General features: G+C 41.1%; 1 protein-coding gene and 1 pseudogene across 1 annotated transcript in view; both read right to left on the bottom strand.

Moving 5' to 3' along the window:
- Window positions 1-13,814: 13,814 nt before the first annotated feature.
- Window positions 13,815-21,519, bottom strand: part of LOC139447427 (aprataxin-like) — a 30,596-nt gene continuing 22,891 nt past the window's right edge. Inside the window, exon 6 of the mRNA XM_071228769.1 lies at window positions 13,815-13,954. Coding sequence (XP_071084870.1) covers window positions 13,867-13,954 — 88 coding nt within the window. The 3' untranslated portion in view covers window positions 13,815-13,866. The remainder of the gene's footprint in view (window positions 13,955-21,519) is intronic.
- LOC139447837 (uncharacterized) lies at window positions 18,253-19,537 on the bottom strand (annotated as a pseudogene).

The following is a 21,519-nucleotide window of genomic DNA, read 5'->3' as shown; positions in this document are numbered from 1 at the left end:
TTAAAATCTACACATACATATATACATATACACGTGCACATACAATCTGATGGCACACAAGTTCAGTAGCGTGTATGGCCACCATGTGCGTTGACAACTGCCACACAACGCCTCCGCATGGACCTTGTGATGCTTGTGTACACATGATTGGGAATACGACGCCATTGTTGCTGCAAAATGGTGCCAAGATCTTGCAAATTCTGTGGTTGGTTCTGGAGAGTGCGCAGACTTCTGCCAAGGGCATCCCATACGCGTTCGATGGGATTGAGGTCGGGAGACCTTGACGGCAGGTCCATGACGTTGACTCCCGCATTCTGAAGGAAATTACTTGTCAAAATTGCTGTGTGGGGTCTAGCATTGTCGTGTTGGAAGATCAAACCGGGTCCGTGTGCTGCCATAAAAGGCAGAAGTTCTGGTGCCAGTACCTGGTCGCGGTAAGCAGCAGCGTTGAGGTCGCCACGGATGACAAGAAGCCTGGAACGTGCATTGCCACAGAAAGCACCCCACACCATGACACTTCCGCCTCGAAATCTGTAAACTTCCTGTACACAACACTGGGCGTAACGTTCATGACGGCGCCTCCACACCCTCGCCCTACCATCAGCAAATCGAAGATTAAATCGGGATTCATCACTGAAGACGACTTGATTCCAATTCCTCTGAGTCCATCGTAAGTGTCGCTGTGCCCACAATTGACGTTGACCTCTGTGTAATTGAGTCAGTTTCGTACAGATGGCGCACTCAGTCTACCCCTAAACAGTTCATTTCTGGTTGATGTAGCCGTCAAAAATCGGTTACGGAGTTGACCTAAGACAATTTGATGATCCTCTGCATGTGACGTCACACGTGGCGGACCTGGCCGAGGGCGATCAGCGGTTGTACCCGTTTGCTATAGACACGTCTGTAAATCATAAATAGTCCGTCGACTACAACCCATCGTCCTTGCGACTTCAGCTATGGACGTTCCGGTCTGAAACATGCCGATGGCACGTTCACGTTGCACATTTGAAAGGCGTGGCATGACAAATGGCCGTACAGACTTTTGTTTTCTTGTGATTTTTTTTTTTTTAATGACTGCTAACAAGTATGGCTGAAAACACGTGCGGTATTATGGCCACGTGACCAGTTGCACGTGAAAAACTACTTTTGCCACTATAATGCTGTGCACATGATTTTGCCACTATAGTGCTGAAGCAAAAGAAGTCAAGTATACTGCTGACAGTATGGACAAACTTTCCATTAAATGTAAATACAAAGAAAGTTTCTGCTTTTGCTACACCAGATGGACTTTATCAGTTCAAGGGTATGCCATTTTGTGTTACATAACGCACCAGCTACCTTTCAATACCTCGCCAACGACGTCCCTTCAGACTTGCATCAATGACATGATCAGTTGTTCAATGAAGTGGCGCAACGATTTTACAAAGTTCCATGCGTCCTTTAATGACCATCACAGGCACATTTGACTGTATATTTAGCTGTATATTTAGCTAAATAGGAATTTGCCCAAGAACATATTGTGTTCTTAGGTCATATAGTTGGTCAAGGTCAGGTACAAAAAGATAAAATTGTCTCGGATAACAACTGCCAGGCAGATTTTTAAAGATAAAAGCTCTCCAGACTTGAGAGCACTATGTTTGGCGTTGACAGTTGATGCAGGTGACATTGGTGCTGGTGGTGTATTGTTGTTAGATGCAAACTCCACTCATCACCCTGTTTGTTACTTTTCAAAGCAGCTGAAACAACGCTCGTTTTGATTTTGTCATTGCAACCTTTTGATGTTTATTTGGAAACTACACTATCCGACGAGTTTGTCTTTGCTAGAGTTTAATCTTGAGATCTTGAGATCAGGCACATCATGGATGCAATATGGTGGACCGAGCAAGTCGGGTGTTTCAATAGCTCTTTGTGTTGTTTAAATAGCTGAATAATCTCGACAGTGATGAGAATGTAAGTACCTTATAGCACAATGGGAATACGCATGGAACAGTTTCGGTGAAAATTGGGTGTTTTGCACCTGTTCAGGGGTGGATTTTGATCAAAATATGTAACAGGGCAGTGGCGTCCCAAATACCTCAGAAACATGCAATGACGAACATGGCTACCCGTACCAGGGTATTGAAATGGATTCAGATGTTATTGTTTTGTGCTGGTGTGGAATTAAATCCAGGACCAAATGATAAGGCATGCGAGGATCAAAGAATGCTTCGGAGTTGTGGCGCCGGCAAACAAATGCTTTTGATTGATCCAAAACAAAGCAAAAGTGACCCAGTTTTCAGGCCATTCAAGGACTGACTGCTAAAATGGACGACATCATGGAAGCCAACAAGGCCCTTCACAGTAAGATGGACAATGTCAATGCATCTATTCAGAGCTTATAGATCAGTTATGTATTGCGGAAGAGAGATGTGAAAATTTAGATTCGACAAATAGGAAAATGAGGGAATATCTTTTTTATAAACTTGAAGATAAACTGGACTACCTTAAAAATCAAAGCAGTCGATCGAACGCGATATTTCACGGTGTACCCGAATCTGGACCAAATGAAACCTGGGATGAAAAGTCCTTAAAGATGGCTGGAACTTGAAGACTCTAAAATAGTGATCAATTGAGCACACAGGATAATGGGAAGTAGGGCGATAATAGCTTTAATCCCCTTTGAACACCAGTGATGAGAAATATTTACATCAGCTGAGAAATTAAAGGTTACATCGATGTGGATAAGCGAAAACTTGTCGAGGAAAGTGAGAGAGAAAAGGAGACATTTGAAATCAATGATGATGGAGGCCAGGAAAAATGACAAACGAGCTTATCAAAGATTTGACAAGTTATAAATTGACAGACGTGTTTACACCTATGGTCTTGACCAAGGCATTATTGTGGTTTTGAATCAGGCTGACAACGGGGTAGGAACTTCACGAGCTGACTCACAACCCGACCAGACTCAATTCCAACGCAATTCAACACATATAGGAATGAGGCCGGCCTTGCGTGACAATGACATTAACAACACCATTTGTTATTTGATAAGAGTATCTTAATCTCAAACGTAATTTACTTTTGTATATATCCATCCTGTAAATATTTCAGTTATGACAGACAATAGAATCCATTAGGGTATAGAGTACATGGTGCTGTCTGCTGTGTCATATGAACATTCAGAAATTATTCTTCCTGGTGACTATAATGCACGGTGTGGTAATCTGATTTTATTATCGACGACAACAACAGATTTATTATATCGGACGTATTTGACGTGCCCCGCAGTACCAGAGATGATGTGTGTAATTAATATGGGACTACAACTTTTGTTGTATGTTTGCTGTCCATATTCTAAATGGACGATTTGCTGGGGATAAGGGCGGATCATTTACTGGTTTTAAGGAGGGTGGCGCCAGTCTGGTTGATTATGTACCATGCTCAATTAGTTTATTCGATAACATTTCCGAGCATACACACCCGCTGTAAATCAGATCACTTTACTTTCATACTTATCCTCCATGGATAAACAGGTAGATCATGTAAATGAAATGCATGTAAATGATATATACTAGCCACATAAAGAAACTGTGCACGTAGAAAATATATTCTGGATTGGAATACAACACAGCAAGAACAAAATGATGCAGACGCTGTAGCAGCTGAATGATCGGACCATAAGAAAATGTCAACGGGACCTGAACAACATCTGTTACGATGACGTCAGAAGATCAAAATGGAGTAGGGGGTCAAACGACAAAGTCACAAAGTCAATAACGGGTATGACCACCCTGTGCGTGAATCACAGCAGTGCATCGGCGACGCATGGAGTCCACCAAATGGGCATGGAAGGCCTGGGGAATGGCCTGCCATATCCTCCTCAAATCCTGTGCCAAGTCACGGATGTTATCTGGAGGATGTTTGAAGACGACGCAGACGGCGCTCCATTTCATCCCACACATGCTCTATTGGGGAGAGATCTGGAGAAATTGCAGGCCATTGCAGTAACATGACATTGTTATGGTGAAGGAAATCCATTGCGACCCTAGCCGTGTGAGGGCGAGCGTTGTCCTGCTGAAATGTCAACCCCGGGCCATGACGTTGCAGGAAAGGAATGACCACAGGCCTCAGAATCTGATCTCTGTAGCCAACACCGGTGAGATTGCCCTGAACAACCACGAAAGGGGTTCGGTGCCGTGCTGTTATCCCACCCCAAATCATCACAGAGCCACCTCCAAAACGATTCCTCTCCACAATACATTTGCGTGCATAACGTTCTCCTAAACGCCGGTAGACACGTTGGCGCCCGTCACTGTGGGAAATGTTGAACCTCGATTCATCTGTAAAGACAACATTTCTCCACCATATTCGAGGTTGGCGAACACGATTTCGACACCATCTTAGACGGTTGACTCGATGACGGTGTGTCAGGATGGGACGTATGGCAGGGCGTCGTGGTCGAATCCCGTACTGACGTAGACGATTCCTGACAGTGTTGGGATGGATACGGCGCAGTCCAGGAATTGTCTGGGACGTCGTTACTGCCGTTTGGAACCTGTGTCGGAGATGTGTCACTCGAATCCATCTGTCCTGTCTTGGCGTCGTTACTCGAGGACGTCCTGAACGTGGGTGGTCATTTGTGTTCTGATAACGCCTCACCAATGCCGATATCTTGTTAAGATGGTATTGGAAATGTGTTGCCACCTGTTGTTGCCTCATTCCCGCTCGGATCATTCCCATGGCTTCATGACGCTGTGCAGCTGTCAATCTTGGCATGATTTGCTTGTGATATGCTTGTGTTTGCGCCTGAGAGGTTCTGAATTTTTGAATGACCACAGATCATGCTTTCCAAAGTGACAGCGAATTTTGAGTTGCACATGCTGTGTACAGCTGCACAGGATGCACGTGCAGTAACACATTGCACTTCCATAGGCCCCCATCAATGACGTCATATCGCATGGCACGTGCATGAGCGTTTGACTGTCTCCAATAATTGCTGTGTTAAAACCTATATTTCATATATGGACGGTGTGCCCTTATATCTATATTTTCTCCGTGGATATTTTCTTTCTTTATGTGGGTAGTATACATGGAGAAATGAAATATGTGATGCCTTAAAACATAATGTTTCTGAGTCATTGTCACTTCACATGGATGAGTTTGTTCATTTATTGTCTTTGAAAGTTGATTTAGCTGTTGAGGCTTTGACCAATGCTGTACATTATGGTTCTCTTTCATGCGGATTACTTTCTGGAGGTAGAAAATCAAAACGTACATCTGGAGAAAAATGGTACGATAAAGGCGGTGAGGATATGAAGACCAAAAAGGTTAATGTATTAGCTAAGTGTAGAGTTACTGGTGATAAGGAGATTCTTTCTAAATATTTTACATTAAGCAATAGTTACAGGTCTTAATGCAGGAAGAAGAGATTAGAATACGAAGAGACTTGTGTTCGTGAACTTGTAGACAGTAGTGGAGATAGTAAAACATTCTGGGAAAAAATAAGTGCATTAACAAAGAAGACCCAAGTTGTAGTCCTGTTTCCAACAGAGAAGAATGGTTTGATTATTTTAAGAATATTTTAAACCATACTGATAAACTTGTGGACTCGGATGTAATTGAGCAGGTAGATTATGTTATTTATAACAATAATGAACAATTGTGTGATTTCTGTACTGATGATGATGTAAATAATATTCTTAATGGTGATATTACATAGGAAGAGATCAAATTATCCATAAAAGATCTTAAACAAGGTAAAGCTGCAGGGCCAGATGGTATTAAGGCTGAGGTGATTCAATGATTCCATATGTGTTTGTTATGTATAATAATATTTTGTCAACGGGTAATTTTTCATCCGAATGGGCTAAGAGTGTTATTGTACCACTTCATAAAAATGGAATCTTTGACTGTGTCAATAATTATAGAGGCATATATTTGATGGCTATTTTTAGGAAGTTATTCTACTCTATTCTAAATGCACGTCTTAAACGTTTTTCTGATCACTTTAACAGTATACCTGAGGTCCATGCAGGAAAGGCTATTGCACAACGGATAATATTTTCACTTTTCAATGTCTTGTACTAAAGTATTTATCTAAAAGTGCGGACGTTTTTACTGTATTTATGTTGACGTTAAGAAAACATTTGATTCTGTTGATAGGAAATTACTGCGGTATTCAATAATGATTAAAAGTGTTCATGGTTATTTCTTCTCTGTATTGAGACATATGTATTCCAATATATTAGCTGCTGTAAGAGTATCCAACACTACTATTACTGATCATTTTGACAGTTTAAGTGGAGTCAGACAAGGTTGTGTTGTCAAGCCGTTTTTATTTGCAATGTTTAGTTTAACATTTCAATCCATGATGGAAGATGCAGATGTTAGAGGTATATTTATAGGTGTAGAATATTTGGAACTACTGTTATTATTGTATGCTGATAATTTATGTATTTTTGATTACAGTGTTATTGGTTTGCAAAGAAAGATTGACATTCGATGTAAATATTGTAAACCATGGGGCTTACAGATAAATATGGAAAAGAAATATTAGGTTTTCGAAATGGTGGTCATTTACGACATTATGAGAAATGGTATTTAGATGGAGGGCTACTAAAGACATCAACTTATTATATTCTTTTAGGTATTATGTTTTCTACTAGGTTGTCATGGACAGTGTGTACAAATACTCTTGTTTCCAAAGACAGTAAAGCTCTATTTGTTAATAAGCAATTACAGCATAAATACCCAAATATTCCTGTAAATATCGAACAAAAGTTATCATTGTTAATAATTCTAAGAATAATACCACCATTACATCTTTGCCATAAATCCTGTATTTTTGCTTCAGTCACACTAATTAGATTTTCAGATTTCCAACAGACGTCACTGTCAATTACTTACAATTAGTTATTCCCGCGTATGACATGTGCAATGGCGGGAAACTTCACATCTGTCCAACATCTAACCACTAGAGGTAGACGAATGAACTGGGGAGGTGGGTGGGAGTTAGAATTATTAACAATGATAACTATTGTTCAATAATTCTTGCGAATCCTCGACCTCTATTACATTTTTGCCAGAATATACCAGAGGGACCTGGCGGAATCTGCCTCAAGTAACTCCATGTGTAATTAACAGTAAACATCTTCTGGAAACCACTTTATCCTGACTCGAGATTATTTCCTCTGAAATGTCTCTTGAGGACTTTAAAATCAGAATGCATCAAGAATCAGTCAAATACGTGATACCTTCAGTGGAATTACCGTTATATGTGCTGATCTTGTTAATATTAATGACGTCATTGTTTTTGTCTATTTCTACCAAATGACGTCATTTCCTGTTAAAAATGGATTTGTGACACTATTTTTGGTGGTGACGTCACTTCCGGTTTGTCACTTCCCATTTATTAGATAATGACGTCTCTTATGGTCTATTTCTACCAAAAGACGCCATTTCCTGATTAGATGGACCTTGTCCTGCTGTTTCCGGTGCTGGCGTCACTTCCGGTGATGACGTCACGTCCAGTTTCTATCTCTTCCGGCTATGACGTCACTTTTGGTCATCTGCACCTAGTTCCTGAAGCAGTTGATATTCAAGGTGCTCCTAATCCATCCTACACCTAAAAGACAGGACAACCAAGGATAACACACCCTCTGATGCTCTGATTCCAAGGAATGAGGAAGAGGAACTATTGGTGGATGAAGGTTTGTGTCAATGGGCCCAAGGGATCTATGCCCTCTAGGTCTGGCTGCACATCACGCAAGTACGCTGGTGAAGGTGTTTTGAGAGGCCCAGTGACGGCTAGACACCACTAGATCCACCGTAATGGATGTTCATGAAGCGAGACTTGTGGCTAGGGCTCTGATCTCATAAGCCGAGCAGGATCCAAGACTGGGAGTGGAATTCTGTGCCTGCATATAACTCGCTGCAATGGTAGACTTAAGTCAGCCCGTTACTGTAGTCTTGGTGTATGTTCTTGTTGGAATGAGGCTTGCAGGATATGAATAGACTCCTTTGATGGTGTCAATGTGGGTCTGTAGCCGAGAGGTATAATTTGAGAGCTCTGATGGGACAGAGTAGTCTGTCTGGGTGATCCACTGTTTGCCCCAAGGTAGGAATGGTAAGTGTCTATGGCCCGACGGCCCCTTGGTGGTAGACTGATTTTGGCTTCAAAATCTGTGAGCGATCTTAGAGTAATTGAGGCGCAATGTTGACCATGGGTGAAAGTAGAATAGTCCAGAGCATGGAGTTCTGAAACTTGTGCTGCTGTCGCCATGGCTAGGAGGAAGGAGGCTTTCCTGGATTTTGGAATAAGGTGGCCTTAGCCAGGGGCTCGTAAGGTTCTGTTAAAAGTGCCGATAACACAATAGATAGATTACACTTGGGGAAGATACGATAGGAAGGATCTCATTAGTCTGTTCAGAATGAGATGGTTTCCAACTGAGAGTCCGTCATGTTTAAGTACAGAGTGAAGTGCCGATCTGTAAGCTTCTATCGTCCCATGTCTGAACTTATTGTCCTGACGTAGATGTAGTAGAAATCCACTACCATAGGAATTGGAATTGTATTAGGTATAATCCCGTGTCGTTTTCTCCACTGAAAAAACTATTCCCATCTATTGTCATATATAAGGGAGGATGAAGGTCTCCATGATCTTGCCACAGCTTCAAATGCAAATCCAGAGTGTCCGGATGTCTGCGTGATAACTTCCAGGTGGTTTAGATGTAGGCTGGGCAGATTGTTGTAGAAAGGTTTGACCCGGGATGGCATAACAGATCTCGACGTAGAGGTAATTGGAGAGGCTCTTCCATTAGTAGACTTAATAATCTGGGGAACCACGATCTGTTGAGCCAGATTGGTGCTATCAAAATTATCATGCAGTCCGTCTGCTCCACCTTGTGGATGACCTTGACTAGGAGAGATCATGGTTGGAATGCGTATGCAATTAGACCCGTCCAAGCGCATCGAACTGGAGAGCCATTGGATTGGGGACTTGACTAACATAAATCGGAAGTTGATGGTTTAGGCAGGTGGCAAAGAGATCTTCAAGCAGTGTGTCCCGCAACATGGTTATCCAAGCAAAGATCTCGGGATGTAAGGTCCACTCTGTTGCCACTATTCTCCCCTGACGGGAAAGGCTTCGACAATGATGTTCATCTTCCTGGGAATATATCTCGCTTCTATCTGGCAACTGATGGAGTCTGCAAAGGCAATAAACTTGTAGTCTTCATCATCAAAGAACTGGATCTGGTTCCTCCTTGTTACTGGATGTATGCCACTACTGTGGTGTTGTCCGTGGCAATGAGGATGGACGATTGAGAGAGACGTATTTTCCATGCCAGGATGGTGTAATAGATGGCCTTCATTTCCCTGCAGTTAATATGTAGGATCATCTCTCAGGGGTTCCATGATCCTTGTACCGTGAGATCGTCCATATGGACTCCCCATCCTGAATCTGACGCATCTGTAAATAGATGGTGTTCGGACGTCGGAGAAGTCAGAGGAATGTCGCTCATCACGTGCTCTCTGTGAGTCCACCAATGCAGGTCTCGTACTAAATTGGGAGGTAACTGTGTCTCGAACTCTAGGCTGTGGGATCGTAGTGAGTTGATCCATGTCTGTAGAGTATGTAACATCAACCTTCCTCTGAAGGTCATATTCTGCAGAGACGTTAGGTTGTCTAGAAGAGACAACCACCATCTTAGAGACCTGCTGGGTTGAATTGATAGGGGTTGAATCATCGTAATAGTCTTGACGAATCGATCTTCTGGTGGACATAGATATCTGTTGTTGACAGCTAGGTTGACAGTCGACCCTGGATCGTTCAGTTGTGTGTTGTCTGACCTCGTCTATGATATGTCCCCATATGCTGTTGAACATCTTAGGAGCAGATATCGGTTGTAACATTATCAACCTTTTCGTTTGGTTGGAAACTTGAACGAATCTGTGCTAGTAGTTGCTGACGCTGTACCAAGAGTAGCTGTGAAGACATCCAGACTTGGGTGGAGAGTAAGTCTTCCTGCATTCTGACTATAGTGTCTACCAGGCTGTGGATTAGACCGACCTGATCCGTCCTAATGGTCACAGGATTCTCTCTGTATATGCTGTGGAACAGTGGAATGATGTGCCCGATTCCGGCGACAAACCTGTTAATATATGCGTCCATTAAAGTCTGGACGTCATAGACAGGTAAGTGAGTGAGTGAGTGATTATGGTTTTACGCCGCTTTTAGCAATAGTCCAGCAATATCACGGCGGGGGACACCAGAAATGGGCTTCACACATTTAACCCATGTCAGGAATCGAACCCAGGTCTTCGGCTTGACGAGCAAACGCTTTAACCACTGGGCTACCCGACCGCCCCTCATAGACAGGTCTTTGGTCCGGGAAGCAGGTAACGTGACTTAAGTAATAGGGTACTAGCTTCATAAAAGTCCTGTCCAAAACTTGATGGTCCAGAAGTGAAGAATCATGGGTTTGATACAACTTCCGCTTCAATGAAAATAAGGGTAGCCGGTCACCATGTGTGAGCTTTAGGGAGCATGATATCCTCCGTATTCCAGCATTCCCTCTGTACAACTCCGTTTGGGTGAACTGTCAGACTGATAAACTTCCTCATATAGGTCCGATTCCGGCACGGAATGACTGTGAGCAACTCCCAGGAGGGGTGAATGTTCATCATAATCCATACACTCAACATGTTCCCTATGCGGTTCATCATAACCTGGTGTCCAGGACTCCGCTATGTGTAGGGTCTGTGCGGCTTGTGACGACTGCCCGTGTATAAAGGAACCAGTACGGGAATGATGGTCCTCTATCAAACCTTTAGGCTGTCCCATGGTATTATCTACTTCTCTGTCTCGGTCAGTAGACCCTGGACGGATCCATGCGGACCGAGTTGTTGGCTTGGATTCCGTTGGTTGATCACACGGTTGAAATAACGCTGGGCTGCCTAAAGTTTGGCTGGGCTACCGTGGGGTCTGTGCAATGAGGTGAAGGTGAGGTGAAATTGGGTTTAACGTCGCGTAAAACATTATTGCACTTATATAGCAACGTACATGCACGTGTGTGTGTTTGTGTGGCTGCTTGTACTAGTCCGGACAGATGCCGATTTATAGTGCTAGCACACTGAGATACCATGCCGCAGTTTAACATGAATACCCCACTCAGACACAGTATACTGACTCCGAGCCGACCAGTCCTTGCTTTAACCCCTTAATGCCGAGCGCCAGACAGGGTAACAACAAGTACCATCTTTTAATGTCTTTTGGTATGACGCGGCCGGGGATCGAACTCTGGACCTTCCGCTCTACCACTAGACCACGGAAGCGGTCCCGATCTTAGATTAAATGTGACTACTACCAAGTGCTAGATCGTTACAACTATAATAATAGGTGTTGTCTCTAGCACACGGAGGAAAGAAGTGAGGCTTCCCGCCATTACGCACGTCATGGCTTTGGGTTGCTATAGTGCGACGACAACTAATTGTGTGTAATTGACAGTGAAGGGGACGTCTGTTGAAAATTTGAAAAATTAGTTGGTGTGACTGTAGCCAAACTAGAGGATTTATGACAAAGATGAAATAGAAGTAGACGATTCGCTGGAATTATGTTAAATTTAAGCTGTTTTATTGTAAAATAAAACCTATTCTGTCATATGAGCGGAGGTGTGGGGCTTCCGAGAAAGAGCTGTTATTGATAGATTTCATAATAATTTTTGTAAATATGTATTGGGTGTTGGTAAACATGTACTGAGTAGTGCAGCTTTGGCTGACTGTGGTAGACATGGACTTTATATAGATTACTACCAAAAATGTGTAAAGTACTGGTGTAAATTGTTAAGAATGTCAGATGATCGTTATCCCAGCATTGTCACCTACTTATAAAGAAGTGAGATTCAACAGGAAGGAAGACATGGGCATCTTGTGTAAGATTGTTGTTATACACATATGGTTTCAGATATGCATGGGTTAGTCAAGATACATGTATTGGAGATATTTAATATTTTCTGTCCATGTTCAGATTAGAAGATTGTGGAAAACAAAATATTTTTAGCATTATCAATGATTTAAAACAACATGCACATTATAAGAATATTAAGTCATTGCTGACTGTTGAATATTATGTTACATCAATGTTAGGGAATTAAGAAGATGTACTAGTATAGTTTTGTTGAGATTGCAGGAACTACCATTGCGTTGTAATATCAGATGTAAAGAAGCTACAACTGTTTATAAACGAATTTGTAGGATGTGTAATACTAATAGCATTGAAGATGAACTCCATTTCATATTTCATTGCATGGCATATGTATTTGTTGAGAAATAAGTACATACTGAAGTGGTATATTTCATCAAATATTTGTAAATTTCATAAATTACTGACTTGAAATGATGTGTCAATCCTTTAAAAATTTGCTAAGTTGTTACAAAAGCTCTCAAATGTAAATCTGCACTTGATAGTAAGTATATTATGTCATCTACCGCCTAATTGCCATATATATAGGATATTGCCTACAAAACAGAAAATAGACTTACCAATACTAGTACTTACATCAGGAGCTAAGAATGTGTTTGTGGATGCTCTTTCTAGTTGGTTGATTGGATCAGCACAAATACAGTTTTGCTAATTATGCAGATAACATATGTATTATGTTCTTCTATTAGAGTGAGAGAGGTAAACTTTCTCCTTGAAGTCGTTCAATTGAAAGAAAGTTTCCAATGCCAACTAACAGTAGAGACTGCTGTAAATATAATTGTAGCAATTGGAAGTGGCAGCAAATGATTGACCTGCTGGTAAGATGTGGAGTGATGTTGGTGACAGCGAGTGATCAGAGTTATCTGCTCCTGGTTGTTCAAGTTCAGAAATGGGAGTTTCTAGGCTGGCTGTACCTATATAACGGTGGCAAGAAGGTGATTCAAGGCCTTTTTATCTACTAGCCAAGAGCGGATTGGATGCATATAAGAAAACACCGAATTCCTGCCAGTTCCAACACTTTTCTGGATTCAAGTAGAAGGGAGAAAGGCTTGTTTCAATGCATTTTACAGTGACATAATTCTGAACATCCGTGAGTGAACTTATGAAACTTTGTCACTGCATATGTGTTGAGTCAGTAACTTTGAGATCATTTTTACTGATTGCTAAAAACATTTGATTTTTCATAAATTAATATAAAATTTCATGAAATTTGAACAATGTTTCATAATAATTACCTTGACCTCACCCAAACTTGTATATGATCGAGACCCTGCCTTACAGATCATGTATACTAATTTAGGTCTCATCACATTCCTTTCATAAGAACTCAAGTTATGTGAACACAAGCTTTTGTTATCCCTAGTTCATACTTGGATGGTTCTTCAAAACCATTATAGACTAAATGTGCAATAAAATAAGTAAGCCTGGTCTCCAAAGCCCCGATCATTTACAGTGACAGTATTAGTCCAGAACTTTACAAAGCTAAATAGACTTTTTATCATTTTACATCATGGTTAGTGCCGCTTTATACACATGACAAATCTAAGGAGTACGTAAGTTTATGAATACATTGCCAGTGATTGCCTGGCTAACCAAGCAAATTATCATGATTTGTTTTTCCGTTTCCATAAATACAATCCATTTGTTGTACACTTACGCTTTACTCACCAAGTGCTAGAATGCCAATCAAACAGTAAGTGTCTACACTGTTAAGTGTGGAACTAGCAGGTAAACTACTGATCTAATGTGGTGTTTACGTACTGTACATGTATCTATGCAAATATGGAAGTAGCAGATAAAACCATATAAATGTCATCTGCACATTTAAGTTTGGAAGATGTAGATGAACTCCTGATAAAGGGTAATGCTTTATTTACAGTTTCTACACAAGTAAGCCTGTATAACTATCAGGACTTTTTCTTTGACACATTGTGCAGGACGATGTGGGACTTGAGAGCTGGCATCGTGGAGAACATCTTGGAGCACTTGTGACACCTGAAACAGAAGCAAGATGAAAAGCACATATCTTTTAGAGAAAATATTATTGTTTCACGACTGAAGTTATTTTCACTTGACAACGTTGGAAAAAAAGTAGGGGATCATGAAACGAAATGTTATGATCGGTTGTCAGAAGAAAGATAAGCTTTCAAAAATGACTGCCAGAGATAGGTTTCGGTTTCCCCAAACCATTCTAACGCCCCAACACACCTGAAACACTGCACATGGACCATGTAAATCTTGATTTTGACAGTTCAGTGAAAGGTCATCAAGTCACTCTGAGCCATAAGGATTGCTGATTTTCATTGTCCACAACAACACGTAACTCTTGCTTTAATGCAGAATTTGTAATTAGATGGGAATGCATCTTCTACAACATGATGAATGCATGTTGGCTATTGGCATGTTTCAAACTGATTGAACTCGGTGAGGGGTAGCCATCATGTTCAATGTGTATCAGCCTGTGATTTGCTGACTGTGGAAATGTGAAACAAGCCTGTAAGTAATTGAACCCAAACATCCAATCAAATCACTGTTCACTTGCACAAGGAGTTCAAGGTATTGACAAGATGATTAGAAATCACCTGCATGCTTGACAATCATGTGTTGTACCACTGGTACAAATTGACACATTCCAGACAGACGCCATTGGTGTTTAGAGTGTAGAAACTGGGGAATCACCGATGTACTTCTGTAATATTTTCAGATTCACTGTGGACTTTCTTGATTGGCATGGTTGTGTCTGGAAGCATCCTTACATCATACAAACGTCAACATAAGGCAACATGACAAATTTGAGGGTGTGTGTATTATGATACGGGGCAGGATCACTATAACTGCCAGTACACAACTGCACATTGTTCATGGCAGGATCACTGGACAGAACTACTGAGACAACATATTGATGCCAATAGTGGTGTTGTCTGTGCATCATGCTGGGCGACATTTTATTTTTCAAGAGGATATGGCCAACCATGCACGTATTGTAACTGATTACCCCCAGCAGCTAAACATCACCAGAATCAGTGACCTGGCATGGGTCCTGACCTTTAATCCCATAGAACATGCCTGGGAAAAGATCGGGAGACGTGAACACTAACATCAAAGGTCATTCGCTAAGTTAGCCAAACTGGGCCAGGCTCTGCAAGATGAGTGCACAGGACTCCCTCAAATTGTCTTTCGGAGATTTATTTAGACTATGCTATGCCGTATAAACGAATGTGTGATCAATTGTCGGGGCGTCTCAAACATTCATCCTTTCTACTACACCCCTGTTGTCTTGTTGGTAGTTTGCACCTTTACAATAGATCGCCTGATTGTTCTGTTGATTATCATGTTACACCCAGTCTTTCCTTTTTCATTACCATCACTTGATACCTCTTGTATGTTGTATGTAATCCTCTGTTAGTTTTGAATAAGCCCTACATTTTAGGAGGGTAAGAATGAATGAGTTCTTTTTTATCTTTTGAGCCATTTTAGACAAGGGATGTAACTATTTCTATTATTAATGAGAGTATGGATGTCAATAAATAAAAGTTACAAACACCATTTCAATAATCATAAGAAATAAATACTAAAATCAGTGTCCACTGTACATGCTGTATGATTCTGACTATATCATAAGCATGTGTTTATGAATCACAATAAAATAGTGAGTGAGTGAGTGAGTGAGTGAGTGAGTGAGTGAGTGAGTTGGGTTGGGTTAAACGCCGTTTTAAACAGTATCCAGTTATATCACAGCGTGTCAGCTTAATGTGGGAGGAAAGCCCGAAGTGATGCAGGTCTCAGACGTTTACCACTTCAGTGAAACCTACAAGCACGGGTATGGTGCTGACAAACCTAGAAACATAATCGGGGTGAACCTGGATCGAACCCACAATCATAGGTTTCTGGCGTGCCCAAGGTACGCAACTCTGCACAACGAATCACGGTGTGCCTTAGACGACTTAGACGACTTATCCTCCCTATCACTACCCAAATTATTTTTTAGCCTTGATTTTGGAAATGATCAAACAACCTCCTGACTTAATGTCTTATCCCCAAATTTCACATAGATCTTATCTATGAAGAAGTCCAGAATTTCACATGTTGTTTTCTCAGTAAACTTCAGGTGACATTTGCTTTCATGTTGGACGAATTGTCCTGATCCCCGAAGATAGAGATGTAACTATATCTATGGTCACAATGTACAGTAACAAATGCCACATGGATCAATGAACAGTTTTTTTCTTGAATTTGAAAAATCAAATGTTGTGAAATTACTTAACTTGGTTCTTTTCTGAGATCGACAAAAAAATTAGAAAGATCACTCATGTTTGTTTAGTCTTCAAGAATCCACATGGTATTAATTCCACTTACTCAATAGTTCTGTCAATATCAAGACAGTCCTTCCTTGACTGTATTAAGGATTATAGTTAATCTTTGAGACAGCAATTGGGTTGTATCAAACAAGTTTCAAACAGGCATGCAACCAAAAAAACAGTTGTGTACAATCAAAATGGACTTCCTTTATAAAAATCCTTATTACTCTTCATACAAATTCAGATTTGTTTGTTTGTTGCTAAAGGCTGTATTTCAGCTATATCACAACAGTCTACACAATCTACACAATTGGGATAAGATGACGATATGCTAAAGACCAATTTTGTACTACTGTAAATCACAGAATTCAACGTCATATGTTTGCATGATAACATGTTTCATATTGTGATAAAATCCTGTGAATCATATAATATATAGTATAAATTTTCTTAACACACTTTTACTATCTCCCTCTAAAACTTCTGATCAAGAACACATCTTAAAGTAGGACAAAATACAACATTGCTTTTCAGATCAAACAGATTATTTAAAGTAAAAAAACCCACATAATTCACACTCTGGAATGTTTGACGAGATTGAGATCCATGATCATATGTTTGGCCAGGCTTTTTTTATGTTTAGGATTACAGATTTTTCAGCCAGGGTTGGAGGAGGGAAAAAGAAGAAGAAAAAGAGCCAGATGCATTTTTTTTAATGCAGAATACCTCTGGCATACGTTATGAACATATTCTGTGCTCAAAAGACCACCATTTGTGACAATAAAGCCCCTTGTAACAATAAAAATTCTACCACTTCCAACACAGACAAGGGAGGCTATTCATGTTCATCTTCGAGATCAAGAAAGATCGATTATGCATCTCTATACTAGTTTACAATGATAAATTCATATGTTTTTTATTAAGAGGTGAGGATAACAAATAAAATAACTGACTACGAGGCTATTGGCGGGGAAAATATATATATGAAAATCTGATTTTTTTTACATTTTCTAAAAAATTAAGAGTCGGCGGGTCCGTAATCCGAAATATATAAAACGCCTGGCCTCAAAATCAAAATGAAAGATACTGGGTAATATTAAAGTCTTTATATATTATATAACAACACACTTGACTCAATAAGTGCATAAACAAAAGAGGACTGAAAAATGAAAAATAAAAATTCACTCACAAAATATATTTGAGTGAGTGAGTATGGTTTTAGCAATATTCCAGCAATATCATGGCGGGGGAACCAGAAATGGGCTTCACAAATTTGTATCCATGTCGGGAATGGAACCCGGGTCTTCGGCGTGACGAGCGAACGCTTTAACCACTAGGCTACCCGACTGCCCCAAAAAATATATTTGAAAGAACCATGTACCATGACACACAACATGCCCAAGTAAGTAGGACTTTATCCTAAATCAAACATATCAGCAGTACACCCTATTGGTTTATATGACATGTTACATGGCCATAATCAACTGATAATATTATAATATTTTATGAAACCGAAATATAATCTTTGAGCATGTTTATCTAAAAGTTTCTTTCAAAATGTTTAAATAAACAAACATTTTAACAATAAAAACAAATTGCAAACTATTTTCCTTTCACTGGGTCTGTGTGAAATAATGTTATTTCACTTTTGAACATGTTTGTACATGTTTGTTTTTTTAGTTGAGCATGTCAACATTATTTCACACAGACACTGTGAAAGGAAACAAAAAGATGATTAATCATATTGATTGTACAGGTTTGTTTTTGAGTTGAACATGTCAATCAATATGATTAATCATCTTTTTGTTTCAGCTAACATTCTAATGTCATAAAAACAACATTATTCAAAAATACTATAGCTCTCAAATTCTATCATCTGTTGTTACACATTGTTACACAAAATAAACATGTCATCTGTATGAATAAAACTATTCAAGATGCCTGGGATACAAGTTAAATCAAATCAAGGAACTGTCATAAATTACTGTTCACCATTTAGATTTTTTTGCCACAGCTCTTACTAGTAGACTGTCGAGTATGCGAATTACGTTTCTTACGCAATTCCTCAGGTGAACAATGTCGACAAGAGGGGAACACATCATTTCTGCAAATTGGCACTGGTACCACACCGAACACAAACATCAGCATAAATACCACAACTGAAGGATGGTACTTCAATGTCATTCTCACATTTTAGGTTCTTTCTTACAAAATCTTTCTTCAGCACCTAATTCACACACAGAGTAGTGGGCTTCATCAGCTCCTGCAAGTTGGATCCACATGAATATTCATACAGCTCTAGAATTCTGTCAAGAATTATTAAACTTGAGCATTCAATTTTCCTTTCACAGTAAAGAACTCTTGGTTTTTCATACTCTGTGCAAACACATTCCTTTGAACTGTCTTACATGCTTGGGCAGAGGGACTGAAGGGTATGCCATGAGAATTAAGTGTTGTGGCCTTTTTTTGCATTGATGTGCAGTGCTCTTCCGACGTATTTGTTCCATAAACAGAATCAAAAGACTTTTAATGATGACATCACCAACTGGCATAGGGTCAGGCAACCAGTTCACACTATGGACGTCTTCACGACAGTCATCGGGGCAGACAAATCTCACAATCTGCCAGGCCACATTTCTTTATCATGCACATGTAACGTCAGCATTCACAGCAGTGATCCATGATCTTCTTTAGATTTTGTTTGACTCTAAGTTCTCCTGCCGACATTCCTTCAAACGAAATTGTCTCATCCATTTCCTTGAGATAGGTCACCATTTTATCTTGGTTTTCAACTGAAGCAGCATGAAACAGGTCAACAAAGGCTTTTTTTCAAATCTGGAAATACAGTTGCCTTTTCTCTAACACTCTGCACGTTGTTGCAGGACATTAATGTTTTCAAACTGTGCTTCCATCTCGGCACGCATTGGTCCACTGCAGGTAAGAGCCAAGTTTTAGAAGAGACATAACTCGCAATGGTGGGTTTCTCCACGAGGCATTAGGGGCAGTCCTCACTGCTATCAACATATCTAAGTCAAGGGACTTGTACAAGGCAATGAGGCTAGCCTGCACAGACAAATAGTTACATCGGTGATCTGGACCACCATCTGTGTGGAGTAGGAGAACTGGTTTCACAGGATCTTCTCTGTCAAATAGTATCTTCCCTAACTCTGTTGCATGTCGTATAGGTGAGGATGATTAAAAAAAACGGTTCTTTTGGGCCAACAAATACTTGGCCTTGGTAGAATGAGCTTGATGATTCATCAGGACTTTCAATCAACATTACACATGAAATAAGGCTACATTTTGCGAAGTCATGATCAGAGGCAACTAACTTCTTGCCACCAGACACCAGCACAGCTTTCCCACGTTCAACCGCTGCGATTGGATTCCCTGGCTCTCCAACCTTGCAAAAGTGTTTATCATCCATTGCAGCCAAGTCTGTAATAGTAATACTGCGAATTCCTTCATGTACTTGAACAAAGCTGCACAGTAATGATCATCAAAGTGTTTGGTCCAAAACATCCTTGACTGTACCAGGTATGGAATATTGAGTGGACCAGTGTACTGAAGGGATGCAATGCTGTAACCTTAACCACTGCTGACTGGGTATAGGATCTTCTGGACCACACAATCTAGAAACATTTGGTCTGAGGTCACAGACAGAAATTGCAGTGGCGAGATAAATAAATTTATCATGGCGCCTATCATCACAAATTTCTTCAATACTAAATGTTTTAACTTATCCTGCATTACTCCGTATTGCATCTTTATCAGACTGCACAGCCGGTGGGCATACCTTCAGATGTGAGCCATAAGAAACCCTCGACAAAGGTCCGATGAAACCGGTCCGCATGTACAAGAGATGACCGGAACACCAGCGACCATTCCTGTCGAAGGAAACGAGAGTCGATGCAAAAGAGGGAACCCGAAATAGGTGACAGAAATAGTATGAGGCGGGAAAGCCAAACCTAGAACTGACCTAAGAGCGAATGCGGAACGCAGTAGAGCCCTCTAATCTAGGGTGATAAACACCAGAGAGTTCGACGGGCCCCGCTCAGGGTAACGGAGAATCAGTGGCGTCAGGGGTTGGTGACCTGTTGAGCTACCACCAGGGAACCAAAGCTATGAACGCTGGCGACATCTTCCAAGGCTACATCACGAAGGTAGTGGCTGGCGAAAACAGTGTCGGATCGCCAAAAACAGCCTTCCATGATCGATTTGAGGGAACAGTTATTATGAAGAGCCATGGTAGATGCGACCGACCGAATCTCGTGTGGGTTGTTAGCCTTGAAGGGGGGGGGGGGGGGGGGGGGGGGGGGTCCAATCTGGCGACATTATAAGCTTGGAGGATGACAATCTGATTAAAATCAGATCTTAGTTCTTGCTACCGCTTAACAAAGATCTGAGGACATCTCATTATGGGTCACGTCAGACCGACCTTGCGCGAACTTTGACCGACCAATGGAATGACCAATCAGAAGGCAGCTTTCTCGTGCTTTACGGCAATATTTTCAAATTGGTGACAACGCTTCGAAACATATTTTGGAATCGCTAATAGAGGGTCTAGATTGTATGGATTCAGTCGTTAAACCTGTAACTATTGTTCGGAACACCCCGTGTTAAAGTTTTCGAGGATGCATGATCAGAAATCACATTCCGACTGTCCCTTCATGATCTGGTAAGCGACGCTCTGATTGGTCAGATGAAAGGTTGTTCTGATATGACCTCTACTGGGATGTCCTTAGATCTGTGTTTAGCGGTAGCGAGAACTAAGGTCTGATTTTAATGAGATTGGGAGGACGGCCGCCCGGAGCCACAGGGAGATAGTATTCCGGCTGACCTCCGACGAAGGGGAGACCGGCAGGAAAAGGCGTTTCCTAGACTTGCGGCAGGCTTTAGACCGTCGTAGGAAAACCTTCAGGGCCCTAACAGGGCATAATAAAAGCTCCTCCACATCGTCGGCACCCACAATCGACGAAAGGGGAGGGATGGTGCATTAAGTCCCAGCACAGCCCAAGATGAACTGCACCATGAGTCCCACGTTCAAACCGGACACTAGAGACGTCGAGGGCGTGGAGCTCACTAACCCGGGCGGCAGTAGCCAAGGCCAGTAGAAACACTGTCTTCTTCGTTAAGTCGTAAAAGGAAGATGGGTGGAGTGGTTCGAAGGGAGCCTCCCGAAGAGCCTTTAAGACCACATTCAGATCCCATGCAGACGGTCTGAACTTGGCTTTCTGGTGATGTTTTGGAGGTCGACCACCA

This window comes from Haliotis cracherodii, unplaced genomic scaffold (assembly GCF_022045235.1).
Source record: "Haliotis cracherodii isolate W230 unplaced genomic scaffold, xgHalCrac1.p SCAF_7, whole genome shotgun sequence".
Taxonomy (NCBI): Eukaryota; Metazoa; Mollusca; class Gastropoda; order Lepetellida; family Haliotidae; genus Haliotis; species Haliotis cracherodii.
The sequence above is the reverse complement of the archived record's forward strand: the minus strand, read 5'-3'. Positions and strand labels throughout refer to the sequence as shown.